General features: G+C 42.7%; 1 protein-coding gene across 3 annotated transcripts in view; it reads left to right on the forward strand.

Annotated features, from left to right (window-relative positions):
- Window positions 1-22137, forward strand: part of ADGRG2 (adhesion G protein-coupled receptor G2) — a 296348-nt gene that overhangs the window by 186808 nt on the left and 87403 nt on the right. For all 3 annotated transcript variants that reach the window (XM_069761520.1, XM_069761519.1, XM_069761521.1), the window contains 2 exons: window positions 8044-8103; window positions 12423-12464. In XM_069761520.1, coding sequence (XP_069617621.1) covers window positions 8044-8103; window positions 12423-12464 — 102 coding nt within the window. The remainder of the gene's footprint in view (window positions 1-8043; window positions 8104-12422; window positions 12465-22137) is intronic.

Consider the following 22137-nt stretch of genomic DNA (forward strand, 5'->3'; position numbering starts at 1 on the left):
GGGTGAGCCTGGGGGCCGGTATATGACCACCACCATGTCTGTTTGTGTGTCTCGGGGAATGTGAGAATTGTAAGCCACCATGGGAAATGGCAGCAGGGGAGACAGTGTCAGAATCCTGGATCCAGGTTTCCGTGAAGGCCAACAGATTAAGAGAGTTTTTCAGAAAGTAATTGTGTACGAAAGGAAGCTTGTTGCATACAGACCATGAATTCCAAAGGGCACAATTAAAAGAAGGAGATGGAGTGCAAGTAATATTAGTAAGATTATTAAGGTTTCTATGTGAGGTAGGGTAGGTTGCGGTTGGTGGATGGTGGACCAGGGTTGGGGGAGATGTCCCCTGAAATCAGTAGGAGTAGGAAGATAAAAAAACAAGTAGTTTTAGGAATTGTATGAAGTTTTTTTGTGCAGAGTGTTTGGGCAAGATGGACTGAGGTTTTTCAGGAAGGGTAGAAGTGCATGGGTGCTGTACATGGGAGAGGGAAAGAGAAAGGAGATAATACTGCCCCTATGTTCAAGAATATAACTACTATAATACTTCCCCCTATGTACAAAAATATAACTACTATAATACTGCCTCCTATGTACAAGAATATAACTACTATAATACTGCCTCCTATGTACAAGAATATAACTACTATAATACTTCCCCCTATGTACAAAAATATAACTACTATAATAATGCCCCCTATGTCCAAGAATATAACTACTATAATACTGCCTCCTATGTACAAAAATATAACTACTTTATTACTGCATCCTATGTACAAGAATATAGCTACTATAATACTGCTCCTATGTACAGGAATATAACTACTATAATACTGCTCCCTATGTACACGAATATAACTACTATAATACTGCCCCCTATGTACAAGAATATAACTACTATAATACTGTTATCTATAGCTATATCTCTTTGATTAATCTGCTCGTGTTTATTCTTCTCTGCTTTCGCTCAGTGATACTTTCACCAAGGTCGGCACATTATGTGGGATGGTCAAGCTCAACATCCTCAGGCGCATCAGTAATGGCACTAATCATGGCAGCGCCCCCTTCTTTTATGGAATCTTCTTTATGACGTGTTTATGACCTTATAACAGTTGTCATGGTTACTACAGGGGCCTATTACTGATGTAGGGCTCAAATATAATAATAATAATAATACTACATGTTGCGAATTTGAAACACGCACTGCAGGTGTGTTTCAAATTTTCAACATGTAGTATTATTATTATAATTTTTTTTAATATATATAGCGCTAACATATTCCACAGCGCTTTATAGTTTGCACACATTATCATTGCTGTCCCCGATGGGGCTCACAATCTAAATTCCCTATCACTATGTCTTTGGAATGTGGGAGGAAACCGGAGTACCCGGAGATAACCCACGCAAACACGGGGAGAACATACTAACTCCTTGCAGATGTTGTCCAAGGTGGGATTAGAACCCAGGACTCCAGCGCTGCAAGGCTGCTGTGCTAACCACTGAGCCACCATGCTGCCCTGTCAATTTTTGCAGATATGCTGTTTTCTGTGCACATTTTTCCAATAGACACAAAATATATCTAATGTGGCCACTTTGGACCAATTCCCCAGGATCAATAACTCTGTAGCATGAGATATCATAATACTTAATATATAAGAGGTAAAATGCTTCAAACACCAAAAAAATATATATAAGACACAGACTATTAAAAATTGCTCACGACGAAATCAGTGCAGGTAATAAAAAATTGGGGGGTCTTCCCCATTTCTCTGAAGATCACCCTCAGAAGTCAGCATAGGAGGACGGGGATGGGTAGGGTAGTTCAGTCCCTAATATCCTGGCACTGACTGACAGCACGCTCTGCATTGATGCATTGCAAAGCTGGCTATCAGTCAGTGACAGGGTGTGCTTATGGCCGCTGCTCAGTCCTGCGAATGGCGACTGTAATTTCTCATTGCATTATAACAAATACCGACCCAGTGGATACAATTATCTGTAGCATATTCCCTTCTATTGGAGGTGTCAATTACACTCCGACGGGGAAGGGAGGGGGCAAAACTCCCACACACATATGAACCTATAAGCCACCAAGAGCATAATGCCCCCAAGCAAGAACACATACAATTAACCGTTTCATCTGAAACATATAAATTTTATTAACAAAAAATAAAGACAAAAAAATACATAAAATCATCAAAATTAGAGGATAAGGTGAATGACAAAAAAGGAACACACCAAAAAGGAGATGCTCACATCAATATATGTAAGGGTGCAGTCACAGGACTGATACGGTATAAACATGTCATATTGGCAATGATGCCAAGCATAAGAGAGTATACATATACTGGGGTGGGAAGCAAGACAGTGGACTTAGGTTAAGTAACCTTTTTTAATAAAGTTTGCCCTGTCCTTTCTTATACCCACCCATATTGCAACCTGCCCATAAAGTGCAAAATATAACTAATTATAGCAAAGCCACAGGTCATGTGACACGCTTACCCATGTGTGCAATCTCTGATTCAGGGTGTCCTCTAGGTAGCCCCGATGCGCGTTTCGCGTTTTAGGCTTCCTCGGGGGGCTGTGTGGATGCTAATGACAGGGGTTTTTTATATCATACATCCAGCTGCTGCTAGTTGGCACCTAGTGAGGCGGCGCATTTGGGCGGAGCTAACCGCCAGTGTCGCGCTCCTTCCGGCCATCCCAGCTGCGCGCAGACAGGGAGAAAAACTCCCATGACGTCATATGTCTGAGCGTCGCTGTTTGAGGATGCCATTGGGGGCGCGGCTTGGCTGGGAGTCCATCGCGCATGCGCACCACTATGGCGGCCATTTTGGATCCAGTATAAGGTACTGGCAAGATGAGGATGCAGGTAATGTGTAGAAACCGAACACAATATAGATCAATTCTGCACAAGATACAACCGGAACTTATACAGATACATATAACCGATCCCCAAAAGACCATAGAAGAATTTCCACAACATTACATGCTATATACTCGTAATCTCCACATCTTCATATATGTGTCTTGCCATGATTTTTAGGCTCAAACAGTAGTTGGTGCCGCACTTCCTTTATTTTATTGTATTCAGAAGAGTGTCCCAGCAGCAAGAAAGTCTGTTCTAGGTAAATACGTATGCGATTTCACCGCGAGATGGATGTGCAAATGACGTGAAAAACTAAAACCAAAGAAAGACAAAACATGATTAAAAACACAATAATAAATAAAATATGAGAAACAGAGGGGAAAGAGACATATCGAAGCCTCAATACGTCTACAGAAATGGAACGAAAGATAATTTCTCATTGAGGCCGTTTGGAGCCATGGTCCCCAATAACGCGATCCACCGCACTCCGTTTGTGCCAAAATGCGTTTCAGGTCACCACCTCTACTGCCGGAGTGGACCCGATCAATTCCCCATAACTTGAATGAATCCAGATCACAGTCATGATGTGATCTGAAATGTCTCGGAATAGTTTTGAGTTCCGAGATATTCACAGCATCCCTTGCCGCTACAATATCCCTGACATGTTCTCGGACCCTGACACGGAGCTCACGGGACGTGAGGCCAATATAGATCAAGTTACAAGCACAAGTAGCATAGTATACTACATAGGCCGTGCTACACGATATATAGCTTGTGATCCAGTACTCCCTACCCCCTCCCGCCGCCGAAAAAGTGGTAGCTCGAATGATGTTCCTACATGCCTTGGAGGACCCACATGGGAAACAGCCCCACCTCTGTGGTCCTGCTCCAAAAATTCTAGAGGGGGCATGAGCATAATGGCTCCTTACCAGCTGATCTCTAAGACTCCGACCCCTTCTGGCTGTAAGAAGGGGGCGGTCAGGCAGAATTTTATTAAGGGTGGGTTCCGTTTTTAGTACTGACCAATGTCTCTGTAGAATCTCCCGAATATCATCCCACCTGTTATTGAATGTGGAAATGAATCTTAGAGGTTGATCTCTCTTGGTGAAACTGGGCCTAGAAGGCCCACAGAGTAGCTGGTCTCTGGGGGAACTCCTAGCACGTAGATAACCCTTTTTGATTATTCTCTTGCTGTAGCCCCGGTCCTGGAAGCGGTTGGCAAGGTCCTGAGCTCGACACTCGAAGACTCCATCCGTGGAACAAATCCTTTTCATTCTTAGAAACTGGCCCACTGGTATGGCACGTATAGTGGACCTTGTATGTGCTGAAATAGAGTGTAAAATGGCATTGACCGACGTCTCCTTACGGAACACGTCGGTCTGTAAATTTCTCATTGCATGCCTGAATGGCTGAAAGACAGCGGCTCCCAGGATAAATAAACTTCATTTTCTCCTGGATGCTGAACTTACTGTAATACAGTTTGGTACCTTTATTACACAGCTAAACTACAGATTTACCCTACATGTGCAGGTTTGTAATGTTATCGGACATAAAAGGTTCCCTTTAAGTTAGGCTAGGTTCACATTGCGTTCATTGACAACGTTAAATGGACTACGTTACACCGCGGCATAACGTGGTGTAACATAGTCCGTTAACGCCGCCATTGAATGCAATGGCGAACGCATCGCTAGTGCACGCCCACAATGGGCGTGCGCTAGCGATGTGCCGCCATTTGAGTGACAGACCCGAGATGCTGGCTGCAGCGTTTCCGGGTCCGTCACTGCTAGCACAGATGGAGCTAGCAGAAGCTCCATCTGCGCTAGCGTGATGTAACGCCGGCACTTGCGCTAGCAGCAGCCGTTAGCGTATGTGCTGAACGGGCTGCTGCTAACGCAATGTGAACCTAGCCTAAGAATGATTTTGAGGTTGCTCCTTAGGACGGGGGTGCAGCTCCCATCTGGTGGCAGGAATGACCCTGCCCTCACCTATCAGGATAAAGAAGATATTGTGTAGCCCGCTTTTCCCAAAGACTATCTTGTTTGCAGTCCTCTCCTTTGAAGTCAGCAGAAGTTGCAGGAATAACCGAGCAATCTGTTTATAACACTGCTGTAATAAAATCCTTTATTACAATGATGAGAACACAAGTCCAGGAGTTGTTCTGTAATGCTTGCCGCCTCTTCTCCATCATCATCATCACCAGAGCAGGGGCAAACCCTCGGGCAAAATGTACTTACTGACTAGGTGAGGGACCAGTGTGGCCAGCTGATATCCAGCCATATGATTTTGTGATATGTGAGGTACCCCAACTCCAAAGCAAAATGAATCAGACAAAATAAATACACAAATCACTGCAATTAGGTGTCAAATTGTCACAATTTTATTTAAATTTACATTACACCGAAAATAGCACAACCCCTGACTCACGAAAAGTCTCCCTCCAGCACTCGGGAGAGGATAACCCCCTGTGAAGGGAACCTCTAGGGAACCATGGCTCAAGGATTGCCCTTCCTTTGGGCGTAGAGGGTTAGTCCCGATATATAACAGATTTAACAGCAGAGTTTTACAGTTTTTACATTTTGCCAGATTTACACACAATGACATAACAAATTTAGACTATAAATGTCATAAACTGGATGTGGGAGAGATCCGGCTGCAATATCTGTCACCACATTGACTTCTAGAACAAATTTGGTTGATCTGATTATCCAGTTGGATGTACCATTTCTCCCTTACAGATTCAGGTCTTCCAACCCTTCTCCCCCTCTTAACACAGTACCCATGAAAGTCATAGGTCTGTCCATGAACTCCCAAAGGAGAGCTGCTCTATGTAGAGAGTCTCTCCCTTCTGGGTAACAGAAGGGGATCCTGTGCTGGGGACACCCCTCTATTACCTTCTTATACCCTGGGGGCGTCTAAAGCAGACAACCCCATTTCCCTGCTAGAACCTCCAAATTTCACCAAGATCGGCACATTATGTGGGGTGGTCAAGCTCAACATCCTCAGGCGCATCAGTAATGGCACTAATCATGGCAGCGCGCCCTTCTTTTATGGAATCTTCTTTATGACATGTGTTTATGACCTTATAACAGTTGTCATGGTTACTACAGGGGCCTATTACTGATGTAGGGCTCAAGTATTAACCCTTTCACCAATGGCAATTCACTTCACTGTAGAGGCAATTAAATTGTATTTTTTTTACCAAGCAGGCGCCTTATCATTATTACATGGAGTCATGTAGAAAGCCTAAAAAATAGATGTTAGAGATTACATGTAAATATTTTATAAAGTGAGTCTGAGGTCCAAAGGCTGGGCGCATAACTAGCGCCAGTGTTGCCAACCATCCACAAATTCCAAGATAGTCTGTAAAAATGTGGCACTTTATTCTACCTGTCCCTTAAAAAAAGTAAGACACTCGCAATTTTATTTTTTAAACTCAAGAAATTTATAGAAATTATTTTGGCTGTAATTATCATCATATTACCGTTTACAGTGATTGCAGCTGATCTCTTCATATCAGAATTACCGTATGTGTTGTAGACACGTATGCATCTGCTGTTTCTGTATATCAGGCAACCCTGCATATATAGAAACATAATGCAGCGACTAGTAATAAATATCATAGAGATGTCTGAACTTTGCCAAAGCTCCACTATTAAAATGTGAAAGCAATGGCCTGCCAGTCAATTGGAGGTTTAGGTGTAATAGCCAAAGTAAGGTAGTCATGTGCTGCAAAACTGCTTAAAAATGAAAGTTTATTAGTATTAGTGCACTGTGTTATGTATATAGACAATATTCGGTCAGGTTACCCTTAGCTGTGAGTATATGCATGGGCATAGAGAAATTAGCCTACTATTTGTTTTGGCTAATGAGTTAATGTGTGCTCCAGGCATAAATATTCTCCTTTTACTGTTTTTCCAAAGTCTTCCGAACATTATAATCATTTTTAATAAGAGATCAATAAAAATGATTTTGTGCCTACTGCCAATTTAAATAAGGAGGAATTAATGGTTTACTTGTTCCCTCTGGAGCAATGATTGTTTCCACATACTTGGTGAAATCTTGGTATCTGTCTCCCCTAGTTAGGAGTCTGATCCACAGACTCCTTTGTGCGCCTTTTTTGGCACCAGAATAACCCTGAGATTATCAGTTCAGCTACAACCACTAGTTTTCATACAGATGTATGTACTCCTCTTGTTTGTGTGTGTTTCCCATTTGGAGCTGTGATTTTCTCCCTCAATCTGAAAATATAAATGAGTGAATGAGCCTCACATTGACCAGAGTGTGTGTAATCTGGAGAAAGTCAGCCCCATTGGGGACAGGAATTGATGTTGGCAGTCTTTGTACAGTACTGCACTGCAGAATATTTTTAAGCTACACAAATAAAATAGATAAAATGTGTTTCTCTGGCCTGAATTGGGTCCTAAAAATGCCCATACACCATATCTAACTGTAATTGTCTTCTTTTTCGTGGGAAACCAATCTCTCCCAACCCCCAAACATACATGCACGCTGTGTTCAGTTGAGTGGGCATATGTTCAATAGAAATAATATAAGTGCTTACTCTACTCTTTCTATTGACGCGTCTAGCAGTGTCTTATCTCCTGGAAGACAGAATTTCAAGTGCCCGATCCTTCTATCCTTTCATGGGTCCACATATACATTAGTTGATTGGTTAAACTGACAACAGCAGGCTTGGATGACTTTTCTGTAATGGTCTTTGCATGTTTATTAGTGGATAAGACCAGAACGATTTTAATAAGTTATGCTGTAGGAAAATAAAGATTGATGCTGGCCAGTTCTCACAGACATTAAGGGCTACTTTACATGACCATACAGCTACCATGTACAATGGTCACATATCCTGGCCCGACCGTGGGTTTAGTGACCTAAACTAACACAATCATACATGCCTATGCTGCTGTTAGTTATAGCCACAAACCAGTGGTTTGGCCGGGACTTACAGCTGTAATACAGAGGGGAAAATAAGACCACTATATCATCTCATGAATTAGCCCTTGGACTGTTGTTTGTTGCTAAAAAAAATCTTTAAACTAAGAAAAATAGATACCGTCTTTAAGTATAACATGGAGTTATTCCTCCTACACACCTGATAAATGTGCAACCCTAATATATGATGTTGTAGTATTTATGTAATATTTCATGCAATTCTGTGATTTGTTTTTATTTAGTGTTCAGCAATGAAACAATTACCATGCCATCCGGTTCTGTTTCATTAAATATGACAGCAGGTATGTACTGTAAGTTTTATATTAGTATCCCATTAATTTACCGCTTTGTTAGGCTCAGTTCTCACAATGAGTTGTTGATGCATCTTTAATGCTGCATATTTTTGCTGAGCAAAAAACGCATCATCTTACTGCTGCGGCAAAGTGAATGGAATTTATAGAAATCTCGTGCCCACTATGCTTTTTTACTTTTACACTGTGGAAACAAACCTGAAGAGCTTTTTTCTAAATCCTCAAAATTTCTCTTGTATATGTGTTTTATTTGTGGATTTTCTCCACAGACATGAAGGAGATGAGGAAAATCCACTGCCTTTAACCCCTTTATGACATTGGGCATAATAATACGCCAATGTCGGACTCGCTCCCTTTGATGTGGGCTCAGACAGTGAGCCCACATCTTTCCCAGCACATGTCAGCTGTTTTGAACTGCTGACATGTGCCCAGAACAGCCGTGGGTGGAATCGCATTCCATCTGCGGCTATTAAACCGTTAAATGCCGCTGTCAAACTCTGACAGTGGCATTTAGCATGCCTTTCCGGCAAGCACGCTGGAAATCCGCCCATCGGTGACCCCCGTCATGTGATCACGGGTCACCAAGGGGTTGGCATGACGAACAGAGGTCTCCTGCAGATCTCTATGGTCGTCACTCCCGGATTGCCATGAGCGCCACCCGGTGGTCGGCGCTCATAGCATGTCAGCAATTCTGCTACATACAGGTGATCTAATCATCGCCTGTATGTAGCAGAGCTGATGGGGTTATGGCAGCTTGTAGTCTTCCATGGAGGCTATTGAAGCATGCCAAAAGTAAAAAAAAAAAAAAGTTTGAAAAAAATATTTAAAAAATAATAAAAGTTCAAATCACCACCAATAAAAAAATCAAACATACACATATTTGGTATCGCCGCTTTTAGAATCGCTCGATCTATCAATAAAAAAAGAATTAACCCAATTACTAAACGGCTTAACGAGAAAAAAAGTAAAAACGCCAGAATTATGTTTTTTGGTTGCCGCAACGTTGCATTAAAATGCAATAACAGGCGATCAAAAGATCATATCTGCACCAAAATTGTATAATTAAAAACGTCAGCTAGACACACAAAAAAATAAGCCCTCACCCGACCCAAGATCACGAAAAATGGAGACGCTACAAGTATCGGAAAATGGTGCAATTTTTTTTTTTTAAATTCTGGATTTTTTTTTCACCACTTAAATAAAAAAGAACTTAGACATGTTTGGTGTCTATGAACTCATAGTGACATGGAGAATCATAATAGGAGGTCAGTTTTAGCATTTAGTGAACTTGGTAGTAAAAAACGAAAAAAAGTGTGGGATTGCATATTTTTGTGGATTTTTTTTCCCATTTTCCAGTACACGTTAAAAACCAATGGTGTCATTCAAAAGTACAACTTGTCCCACAAAAAAACAAGCCCTCACACGGCCATTTTGACACAAAATATAAAAAAGATATGGCTCTAGGAAGAACGGAAGCAAAAAATTAAAGCGAAAAGCGAAAATACCTCCAGTCATAAAGGGGCTAAACATGAATATGTGTTTTTAATGCGTTTCTGCTGCAGAAACACACTAAAATTGCATGTAATCTGCACGTGATTTTACCAATAGAGTTTTTATCAAAGTTAAATAACATGAAGTATTAAAAGCCGTTTTATTTAAAACACCACTTGCCAAAAAGAGGCAAAAACCTCAGCTGAAAAAAATGTGATAAAAACTTGTGTAAAAAATCGCACTCAAAAAGGTAATGAAAAAATTGCAAGGAACCTTATTTATCAAATAGGTGCAGAAATGCTGCATAAAATGTGCAACATCAAAAACTTACCAAATACTCATTGTGTGAATGTAGCCTAAAAATAACTCAATTATTATCTTCTAACATTTATCTTAAGAGTACAGTAGCTGTTAGAAGCTCCTGACCACTGAGATGTCACAGAGAAGAAAACATATTTAGTATATCAGTCTTAAAATCTTAAAAGGAATCTGTCACCTAATTTTGGCCCTATAATCTGCGGCCACCGCCATTAGGGGCTTATCTACAGCATTCTGTAATGCTGTAGATAAGCCCCTGATGTAACCTGAAAGAAAAGAAAACCAAGTTATATTATACTCACCCAGGTCCGGGTCCGGCGCCTCCCATCTTCATATGATGTCATCATCCTCCTTGCTTCTGTCGCGGCTCCTGCGCAAGCGTACTGATTTGCTCTGTTGAGGGCAGCGTAAAGTACTGCAGTGCGCAGGTGCTGGGCCTCTCTGACCTTTCCCAGCGCCTGCGCACTGCAGTACTCTGCTCTGATCTCAACAAGGCAGATAAAGTACGCCTGCATCGGAGCCGCGACAGCAGCAAGGAAGAAGACAACATCGTATGAAGCTGGGAGGTGCCGGACCTGCGACACCCATCGACCCGGACCGCCCCTGGGTGGGTATAATCTAACTTGTTTTTCTTATCTTTCAGGTGACATCGGGGGCTTATCGACAGCATTACAGAATGCTGTAGATAAGCCCCTGATGCTGGTGGCCGAAGCTTATATACCAAAATGAGGTGACAGATTCCCTTTAAGATAAAACTAGGCCAGGTATTCCGTCTGATCCATACATCTACAGTACAGACCAAAAGTTTGGACACACCTTCTCATTTACTCATTTAAATATTTTTCTGTATTTTCATGACTATGAAAATTGTACATTCACACTGAAGGCATCAAAACTATGAATTACCACATGTGGAATTATATACTTAACAAAAAAGTGTGAAACAACTGAAATTATGTCTTATATTCTAGGTTCTTCAAAGTAGCCACCTTTTGCTTTGATGACTGCTTTGCACACTCTGGCATTCTCTTGATGAGCTTCAAGAGGTAGTCACCGGGAATGGTTTTCACTTCTCAGGTGTGCCCTGCCAGGTTTAATAAGTGGGATTTCTTGCCTTATAAATGAGGTTGGGACCATCAGTTGTGTTGTGCAGAAGTCTGGTGGATACACAGCTGATAGTCCTACTGAATAGACTGTTAGAATTTGTATTATAGCAAGAAAAAAGCAGCTAAGTAAAGAAAAATGAGTGGCCATCATTACTTTAAGAAATGAAGGTCAGTCAGTCCGAAAAATTGGGAAAACTTTGAAAGTGTCCCCAAGTGCAGTGGCAAAAACCATCAAAAGCTACAAAGAAACTGACTCACATGAGGACCGCCCCAGGAAAGGAAGACCAAGAGTCACCTCTGCTTCTGAGGATAAGTTTATCCGAGTCACCAGCCTCAGTAATCGCAGGCTAACAGCAGCTCAGATTAGAGACCAGGTCAATGCCACATAGAGTTCTAGCAGCAGACACATCTCTACAACAAATGTTAAAAGGAGACTTTGTGCAGCAGGCCTTCATGGTAAAATAGCTGCTAGGAAACCACTGCTAAGGACAGGCAACAAGCAGAAGAGACTTGTTTGGGCTAAAGAACACAAGAAATGGACATTAGACCAGTGGGAATCTGTGCTTTGGTCTGATGAGTCCAAATTTGAGATCTTTGGTTCCAACCACCGTGTCTTTGTCCGACGCAGAAAAGGTGAACAGATGGACTCTACATGCCTGGTTCCCACCGTGAAGCATGGAGGAGGAGGTGTGATGGTGTGGGGGTGCTTTGCTGGTGACGCTGTTGGGGATTTATTCAAAATTGAAGGCATACTGAACCAGCATGGCTACCACAGCATCTTGCAGCGGCATGCTATTCCATCCGGTTTGCATATAATTGGACCATCATTTATTTTTCAACAGGACAATGACCCCAAACACACCTCCAGTCTGTGTAAGGGCTATTTGACCAAGAAGGAGAGTGATGGGCTGCTACGCCAGATGACCTGGCCTCCACAGTCACCAGACCTGAACCCATTCGAGATGGTTTGGGGTGAGCTGGACTGCAGAGTGAAGGCAAAAGGGCCAACAAGTGCTAAGCATCTCTGGGAACTCCTTCAAGATTGTTGGAAGACCATTACCGGTGACTACCTCTTGAAGCTCATCAAGAGAATGCCAAGAGTGTGCAAAGCAGTCATCAAAGCAAAAGGTGGCTACTTTGAAGAACCTAGAATATAAGACATAATTTCAGTTGTTTCACACTTTTTTGTTAAGTATATAATTCCACATGTGTTAATTCATAGTTTTGATGCCTTCAGTGTGAATGTACAATTTTCATAGTCATGAAAATACAAAAAAAAATCTTTAAATGAGAAGGTGTGTCCAAACTTTTGGTCTGTACTGTGTCTGTAGCAAAGTTTTATGACATGTTGTATGTGACTTTCATTAAAACTGTTCCAATATTCTATCATTTTAGGAAGTGTGAATTGTTCCTTGAATGACACCGATGCATATAACTGTAAGTTGTTTTATCACTGAAGTGGAACATGTAACCAAAAAAAAGCACATGTCCTAATTTAAGATGCAATAAAGAACACCTGCACAGAAATCAAGGCGACCCATAGAAAAACACCAAATGAGGAAATCTTCACTCCACTAAAATTTCTAAAACTAGTTTTCTAAAACTAAAGGGTTTTTTTCTCATGACGTATGAATAATACCACAATAAAAGCAGCATGGGGGAAGGAATCCTTTTGTAATATGCCACCATTTTCTAGTTCTCCACGCACAAGGCAGAAGATGCCTTGCCTCAAAATAAACTGCATTTATGAGCACAGTTCAGATTGATCCAGAGCTAAAGTAGTGGTGGAGTGAATGAGAGGCATAAGATGTTCCTGGTGGGAGGTATGAGCGGTATATTACATAATTGTACTGCTTGTATAGCCAGATTGATGGGGCTGGTAAGAGGAGTGAGTGATGTTACGCAAAAGGAGAGGACATGGCCGGGAGAAAGGGCAGGATACTGAGTAAAGCTGGTTGGAGGAATGGGTGGTATGTCTAAAGGCCCCTTCACATTAAGCGACGCTGCAGCGATACCGACAACGATCCGGATCGTTGCAGCGTCGCTGTTTGGTCGCTGGAGAGCGGTCACACAGACCGCTCTCCAGCGACCAACGATGCCGGTAACCAGGGTAAACATCGGGTAACTAAGCACAGGGCCGCGCTTAGTAACCCGATGTTTACCCTGGTTACCATCCTAAAAGTAAAAAAAACAAACATTACATACTTACCTAACGCTGTCTGTCCCCGGCGCTCTGCTTCTCTGTACTCCTCCTGTACTGGCTGTGAGCACAGCGGCCGGAAAGCAGAGCGGTGACGTCACCGCTCTGCTTTCCGGCTGACCGACGCTCACAGCCAGTACAGGAGGAGTGCAGAGCACAGCGCCGGGGACAGACAGCGGTAGGTAAGTATGTACTGTTTGTTTTTTTTACTTTTAGGATGGTAACCAGGGTAAACATCGGGTTACTAAGCGCGGCCCTGCGCTTAGTTACCCGATGTTTACCCTGGTTACCAGTGAAGACATCGCTGGATCGGTGTCACACACGCCAATCCAGCGATGTCCACGGGAGATCCAGCGACGAAATAAAGTTCTGGACTTTGTTCAGCGACCAACGATGGCACAGCAGGGGCCTGAGCGTTGGTCGCTGTCACACATAGTGATTTCCTTAACGATATCGTTGCAACGTCACCAAAAGCAACGATATCGTTATGTGTGAAGGTACCTTAAGGGTGAGGGGGAATGACCCGGCTACTCAGCACTAAGCTTGATAACATATCTAGTCTTGGGTGCCAGAACTGCAGTTACTGAAAGCACTGTTGGGGGACCTTTAAATTGTTAAAAATGTTTTTTGACAAATTAAGTTTAGCGGTGAAGAACCCACTTACTTCCATTCTCATATTGATTGGATTTCAATATACAATAAAACTCTCTTCCACCACAAATAAGAACTTCCAACATATAGATTGGTGCCGCTTCTAAGTAACTCAATGACAGCTGTAAAATTACCTATTTTTCTCACACTAGTGGCAGCTGAAGGAAAACTATGACTGTACATCAGAACCAAGAAAAGTAGCTTAAAACTGAACTTTCTCTTTCCACAGGCCTGATAGTGGTTACTTGTTTTGCATTTTTTGAAGAGTACTGGCTTGTGCAGTCATAATAATAATAATAATAATAATTTTTATTTATATAGCGCCAACATATTTTACAGCACTTTTACAATTAAGCGGGGACATGTACAGACAATAAATTCAGGACAAGTTAAGACAATTTAAACAGTGACATTATGGGTGAGGTCCCTTCTCGCGAGCTTACAATCTACAAGGAAAAGGGGGACACAATAGGTGAAAAGTACTTGTTATTTCAGGTCTGGCAATTATAATAAATAGGGATTTTCATATAAAGCTGCATGATCCGGTCATCAGCCCGTGTGTTTAAGTACAATAGTCAAGTATCAAGTGCAGTTATCATGTGCATAGAGGGTGTGGAGACAGATGAATAGTAGGGTGCAGATTCAGAATAATATTTGGAAGGAGGGAACAGGGCAAAGTTAGTTTACTGAGTAGTTGATATGGTAGGCTTGTTTGAAGAGATGGGTTTTTAAAGCGCGCTTGAATAGGTCAGGGCTAGGTATCAGTCTGATTGTCTGGGGAAGTGTATTCCAGAGAGCTGGCGCAGCACGAGAGAAGTCTTGTAGATGGAGATGCGAGGTTCGGATTACGGGGGATGTTAGTCTTAGGTCATTTGTAGAACGGAGGGCACGTGTAGGGCGATAGACAGAGATGAGAAAGGAGATATAAGGTGGTGCAGAACTGTGGAGAGCTTTGTGGGTGAGAGAGATGAGTTTATACTGGACCCTGTAGCGAATGGGTAGCCAATGTAATGACTGGCACAAGATGGAGGCATCGGTGAAGCGGCTGGACAGAAATATGACCCTGGCTGCCACATTCAAGATGGATTGGAGAGGAGAAAGTTTGGTAAGAGGGAGACCAATCAGAAGAGAGTTGCAGTAGTCCAGAGGAGAATGAATAAGAGCGACAGTAAGAGTCTTAGCAGTTTCAAAGGTGAGAAAAGGTCAGATTCTGGAGATGTTTTTAAGATGCAGGTGACAGGAGCGAGTGAGAGATCGGATATAGGGAGTAAAGGAAAGTTCGGTGTCGAATATGACCCGAAGACAGCGGGCATGCTACTTGGGAGTTATGGTTGAACCCTCCAGGGTAATTTCGATGCTGGGTAGAGTGAGGTTAGTAGAAGGGAGAAACACAAGTAGTTCAGTTTTGGAGAGATTTAGTTTCAGATAGAGGGAGGATATGTTGTTAAGAGACAGCAGACAGACAATCCTTGGTATTTTGAATTAGGGTAGAGGTGATGTCAGGGGAAGAAGTGTATAATTGGGTGTCGTCAGCATAGAGATGATACTGGAACCCAAATCTGCTGATTGTTTGTCCAATAGGGGCAGTGTATAGAGAGAAAAGGAGGGGGCCTAGGACTGAGCCCTGCATAACCCCGATAGTAAGGGGACGAGGAGAGGAAGAGGAGCCGGCAAAAGATACAATGTAGGAGCGGTCAGAGAGGTAGGAGGAGAACCAGGAGAGGGCTGGGTCCTTGAGGCCTATGGAGCAGAGCATAGTGAAAAGGAGCTGGTGATCCACAGTGTCACATGCGGCAGATAGATCCAGGAGAATCAGCAGAGAGCAATTACCTTTGGATTTAGCTGTTATTAGATCATTAGAGACTTTAGTGAGGGCAGTTTCAGTGGAGTGTAAACCAGATTGTAAGGGGTCGAGAATAGAGTTATCGGAGAGATAGCAGATTAGACGGGAGTGGACCAAGCATTCCAGGAGTTTATAGATGAAGGAAAGTTTAGAGACAGGTCTGTAGTTAGCAGTGCAGTTCTGGTCCAGGGATGGCTTTTTAAGTAAAGGGGTAATGATGGCATGTTTAAATGAGGAGGGAAAGATACCTGAAGAAAGAGAGAGGTTAAATATTTTAGTCAGGTGAGTGGTGACCACTAGTGAGAGAGACTGCAGGAGATGTGAAGGAATGGGGTCACTGTTGCAGGTTGTAGGCCAAGCAGAAGCGAGGAGCTTGGTAACTTCTTCTGAAACAGGCTCAAAGATGTCTAGTGAGCTTGAGGTGCGGCAGGGAAGGGGATCCAGGCACTGAGGAGATTTGGCTGAGATATCCTGATGGAAGTGGTTGATTTTTTTCTAGGAAATAAGTGGTCAGATCCTCACCACTGAGATTGGTGATGGGGGCCTGTACTTTAGGTTTCAGGAGGGAGTTTAAGGTATCAAAAAGTCATTTTGGGTTGTTGGATAGTGAGGTGATGAGGGTGGTGAAGTAGGATTGTTTGGCCAGATAAAGGGCAGAGTTATAGGTTTTGAGCATGAACTTATAGTCGATGAAGTCTTCTGCTAAGAGAGATTTTCTCCACTGCTTCTCTGCACACCTTGAGCAATGCTGAAGAAAGCGTGTTTGCATAGTGTGCCAGGGCTGCCTTTGTCTGTGTCGGGTCTTTCTGCATGTAGAAGGTGCTGCTTCATCTAGGGCATTCTTCAGTGTATTATTGAGGTGTGACAAGTCTGGACAGGAGAGGGAGGAGATGGGGGCTAAGGAAGGGTGGAGATTGTTCATAAGCTGCTGGGTATCAATGGTACGTGTATTCCGATAAGTGTGGTAAGTGGAGGTGTCCCGAGTGAGGAGACAATTTTTGACAGAAGGAAACAAGGTTGTGGTTCGAGAGCGGGAGAGGGGAGTTAGTAAAGTCGTGCAGCGAGTCGGGACTGGAGAAAACCAGAGTATTCCCGTCCTCATGCGCAGGAGAATTAGTAAACTGTGAGAGGCCTAATGAAGAAGTTAGAGAAAGAAGATGAGAGGCAGATTGGGAGAGAGGTTCATTAATGGGGATGTTAAAGTCTCCCATGATGAGTGGGAGGATGTCACAGGATAGAAAGTGAGTAAGCCAGGTGGCAAGGTGGTCTAGAAACAGGCGGGAGGAGCCTGGAGGGCGATAAATGACTGCCACTCGCAAGGAGAAGGGCTTAAAGAGTCTGATGGCGTGGACTTCAAAGGAAGGAAATGCAAGTGAGGGAACCGGGGGAATTATCTGGAAAGCACATTGTGATGAAAGGAGCAAACCAACACCTCCACCTTGTCTGTTCTCAGGTCTGGTCGTATGTGAAAATTTCAGCCCACCAAACGAGAGAGCGGCAGTGGTGGTGGTGTCTGAGTGCTGGATCCAGGTTTCTGTAATAGCCAGAAGGTTAAGGGAATTGGAGAGGAAAAGATCATGAATGTTAGTTAGTTTGTTACACACAGACCGTGCATTCCAGAAAGCCCAGTGGAAAGCGATAGGAGAAGGCATGCACTGAATGTTAATAAGATTAGCAGGGTTTCTATATGCAGCTGGAGGAGAGTAATGTATGCTGGTGGAAGGAGGCCCAGGGTTGGGGGAGATGTCGCCTGCAACTAGTAAAAGGAGAAAAAAACAGAAAGAGCTGGTGGTGGGATGATTTGTATGAACATTTTGAGTGCTGCATGGAGGTAGTGGCTGGTTTGCAGTGGGTAAGAAATGTCAGTAGAGCCTCAGAGTTATACATGGGAGAGGGGAGAAGGGAGGGGTGGATATAGAGTACCCAGAATGTGTTAAAGGGCAGGCGAGTTGTGAGAAAGCAGAAGTAAAAACAAATATGAAGCAGATTGATATGATCAATGCATAATGTAGTATGACTGACCAAGAAGCATGATTGTTTGAAAAACTTAAGCACCTTACCTGTCACCTGCCCTGTCCAACTGCATTTGTCTAACTGCCAAGCACTTCATCCTGTTGCACTTAATATCTGTTGCACACGCGACCCCGCGCGTGTGCTATCCCAGCCAGACTAAATGTATATGAAATGAAATGACTGCGAGCATCAGAAACTAAATGGCCACAATCAGCAATTAACCAATTAGCATAAGGCCAGAGCAGGCGTTACTATGCAGGGTAAACAACCAATGCTAAACAAGGCCATAAAACAGTGGGAAAAAAGGAAGAAAAAAAAGATAGCTTTGAACACTTTAAATCAGAAACCAAAAACAGAGAAAGAAAAAAGTAAAAAAAAAAAAAAGCAACACAGGAGTGATGGATTAAAATACCATGAGCAAAGCTTGCTAGATTTGGTTCTGTTCACACTTGCAGTCAGCACACAAATGGATGATGGATTAAAATACCTGTGTGAAGAATAGAGAAGAGAGGAACATCAGCTTCAATGCCATTGTCTAACTGCCAAGCACTTGATCCTGTTGCATTCAATATCTGTTGCACACGCGACCCCGCGCGCGTGCTATCCCAGCCAGACTAAATAGGATAATCCAAATTTATAGGTTTCCCTGTAACACCAGATGACTGACCTGGTGCTTTGTGTCTACAGTATTTTGGAATTTAGTGCTGGTGTTGTATCCTATCAGACACAATGCATATCTGCACAATCAAAATAAACATTTAGAACCAAACTGTGACTTATTCCACACAAAATTGATCAACTAAAAAAAAAACCCAACAGATTATTGAGAGAATTTCTTTTGCTGTAGAGGAAAGGTTCCTCCAGTAGTGATTTCACATAAAGTTAAAGGCAATTATTTTTCAATTTTGTAAAGTGCTTGAGAGCGTTAGTCGCAACCGAGCTGCTGTCAGGTTGCTCTGGCAATTTACAGACAATGGGTGTCTTAGTGTGTCATAGGGCGTGAGGTGCATCACACTCGCTCCTGTCCTCAGGAGCCGCAACATTTAATGGGGCATCAGGTTCTTTGGAACAGTCAAATTTTTACAAAACAGTTCAAGGTGATCAGTTGGGTACAGATGAGTTACGGCACAACAGTGCAAACTTCCTTCCTCCTTATCACAACTCCTCTTCTGTTCTGCCACACGTTCATTCTGGATTACCCCCAGCCTGCTGACTCCACCAGCCCTAGGGATTTGTTGTCCACTCTGTCAGTGCACCCGGGACCAGCCACCTACCCCTAATGTAACTCCATGTCCACCAACCTTGTGATACCGGAAGACCAGGCCCGTTCCATGGTGCCTGACCCGAGTCCTAGGCTCCAGGCACTGTTGCAATGTCCATCAGGCATCTCCATGTGGCCGCCCACTCCCCTGAACGTTTGGTCCGTGCTACCCCTAGCAACCCACCACTACACCTGTTCTTGAACTCCACTCTTCACTTTCTGACCCTGAACTTGCTCTAACAATGAAGTGCCCCCCTTCATATCAGCACTAGTGCCCATGCACTGGGCTAACCCAAACCTTAACTATTTCCTATCTACATGCTAACCTGTTCTATATATTATGCTGTCCTAAGCTTACCCCAATGCTATATTCACATTATGCATTAACACCTTATATCCTGTACATCAGCATAATACATTATCATGTTACATTAGACACACATTTCTGCACATATAAAACCACACGATGGTATTCACACAGCGCATCTCTTGTCTTCAAGGGCAGAAACAGGGTAAGACGGTCCACATCCCTATAATTTTACAATACTTGTATTCCACTTCAGCCCTGTCTCATGATGGAGGGTGTAAATGAGAGAAGTTAATTCCATTGAGTCACTAGGAGGAGGTGTTTTGTTACTGTTGAAGGAATTGTAATGAATAAATAAATGCTCACACGAAAATTGAATTAACTAAAATGAATTTACTTAATAAAAAATAATAAATATAAACAATCACTAAAAATAGCACATAATCAATAGTCATACATTACATTGAAATGGTAGGAGTCAATCAGCCATCTCTCTCAGTGTCCTCTCTCTTCCATCTGTGTCCCCCTTTCTCTGTTGCATGTCTGTCTTTTATATCTGATACTGTCCAATGTATTTCAGTAAAAAACTTTGATGGTCATTGGAATGCCAGGAAGAAACCTCCTTAAACCAGTCAGTTACTGACAACAAGTAGCTGGTCAGTTACTAACAACAAATACATTTACTAATAACTAACTGGTCAGTTACTAAACAACAAATTACCTTCTGCTAGATGGGTCATCTGGTTTGACATTTAAACTTCAATGACCTTATGCAAACTTCATACATTAAGGATATACTGAATATTATAACTGATTGAAACCATATCAATATATATATATATCAATAATTAGTATTAATTAATTGGAGTGCTTGTAAGATAACTTACTACACAGGAGGATAAAAAGCACAGCACCCATAGTAAGGAGAGTGTTTAGTAGAAATGTAATGGTGTATTGTCAAAGTTTGTCTAGTGTAACACTAAGAGTATAGCAGTTCAGTAGTGCCAGTTTTCCTAGCAATAACTGGTATGCATTACACATAACTCATGAGCACACATGGATTCCCTGGCTTACATGCTGCTCCTTTGCCAATAATTTATAAACAAAAGTCAGGACTCAGGAGATGTTCATGAATTTTGTATAGAAACCATTCTACAAACATTTTTAACAAGATGCACCTAATAAAATCACAACCAGAATTTTCATTGATCTTGATAGTGATGTGGTAGTCACCTGCACCATCACCATTACTCACAACCTTAGGGCTCATGTAGATGTTGTGCAAATCGTCCCGATCAATGGACATTCTCCCGACCAGAGCATGGCAGCTTCATGTATGTCTATGAGGCTGTTATACTCTAGTCAGGAGAGAGCATTGTGTTCTAAGATCGGAAATATTTGCATGGACGTCTGCATTAGTCTATAGGACTCTAAGCATGTGTAGTTCTAAGGCTAGGATCCGATCTCTTCCTGGATGATCAGGTAAGCTTTTCACTAAATGATTTGGCTAGTACTTTACAAATCCCTTTAATAATAATAATAATAATCTTTATTTTTATATAGCGCTAACATATTCCGCAGCGCTTTACAGTTTTGCACACATTATCATCACTGTCCCCAATGGGGATCACAATCTATATTCCCTATCAGTATGTCTTTGGAATGTGAGAGGAAACCGGAGTGCCCAGAGGAAACCCACTCAAACACGTGGAGAACATACAAACTCTGGGCAGATGTTGTCCAAGGTGGGATTAGAACCCAGGACTCCAGCGCTGCTGTGCTATCCACTGAGCCACCGTGCTGCCCTTTTTATGTGAACTGTCAAAGATAAGCACTTTATTAAATATCTTGCTTTCTCAAATCCTTCCATAACCTAAGCTGCTCCCTTGGTGACAGTATCTGTGGCTGAGAGTCCTCTGACTTCTTTTGATATCATGTCAAAATCTCCGAGTAACGAACTCTGGAAACTGATAGCTTGCTGCCTGGGTGTGCGAGGCTCTATTCAGCAGTGCTCACACTGCTCCTGTGCATGTTGCTGCAGGCACATTTCTCCCTGCGGGGCCCTGCCATGTATCTGTATGTGTACATCAGGGCATATAGATAGATATGTTTACATACACTGTTCTGTACCTCTATTACTTCTGTTCCCTGTAACAGTGTGCTGTACAGGTGATTGTGCTAGGGCTGTGTGTTACACTGGAGGAGGAGTGAGAGGGATGTAGGCGGGATTACCGCGGTGTGCTCACTGCTGGCTTGCAGCCCAGCACAAGGGATTATAGGAAATGTAGTCAGGAGTGAGCAGGGGATCCTGAAGAGAAAGTAATAGCTGTGAGAGCAGAACTGATATAAGGACACAGGAAGTGATGCAGGAAGGTATAAAACATGAAACTGGCAGAAAAGGTAAATGGGAACTTTAGGGTCATTATTAGTGATGTGCGTGTGTGCTTGGGTATAGCGTTATCGGAGCATGGTCGGATGTTATCTGAGTATTGCAGGGGCTCGAGTAAGTTGTTCGAATCCTTAGGCTGCATGACGTGCGGCTGTTAGACAGCCGCAACACATGCAGGGACTGCCTAACAAACAGGCAATCTCTGCATGTCTGTCTAACAGCCGCAAATCATGCAGCTGTGGGAACTAAAGCATATTACTCAAGCCCCTGCAATACTTAGATAAACACTCGAGCATGCTCGGATAACGCCTACCCAAGCACAGTCGCTCATCACACTAGTCATTATACCTAAGCATTTAGGGAAAAAACAGTAATTGAGCTGGGCTAGTGGACAATGTCTTTAAAGCGTAACCGATGTTTTAATTTTTAATTCATAAATCAACAGT

This window comes from Ranitomeya imitator, chromosome 3, assembly GCF_032444005.1.
Source record: "Ranitomeya imitator isolate aRanImi1 chromosome 3, aRanImi1.pri, whole genome shotgun sequence".
Lineage (NCBI taxonomy): Eukaryota > Metazoa > Chordata > Amphibia > Anura > Dendrobatidae > Ranitomeya > Ranitomeya imitator.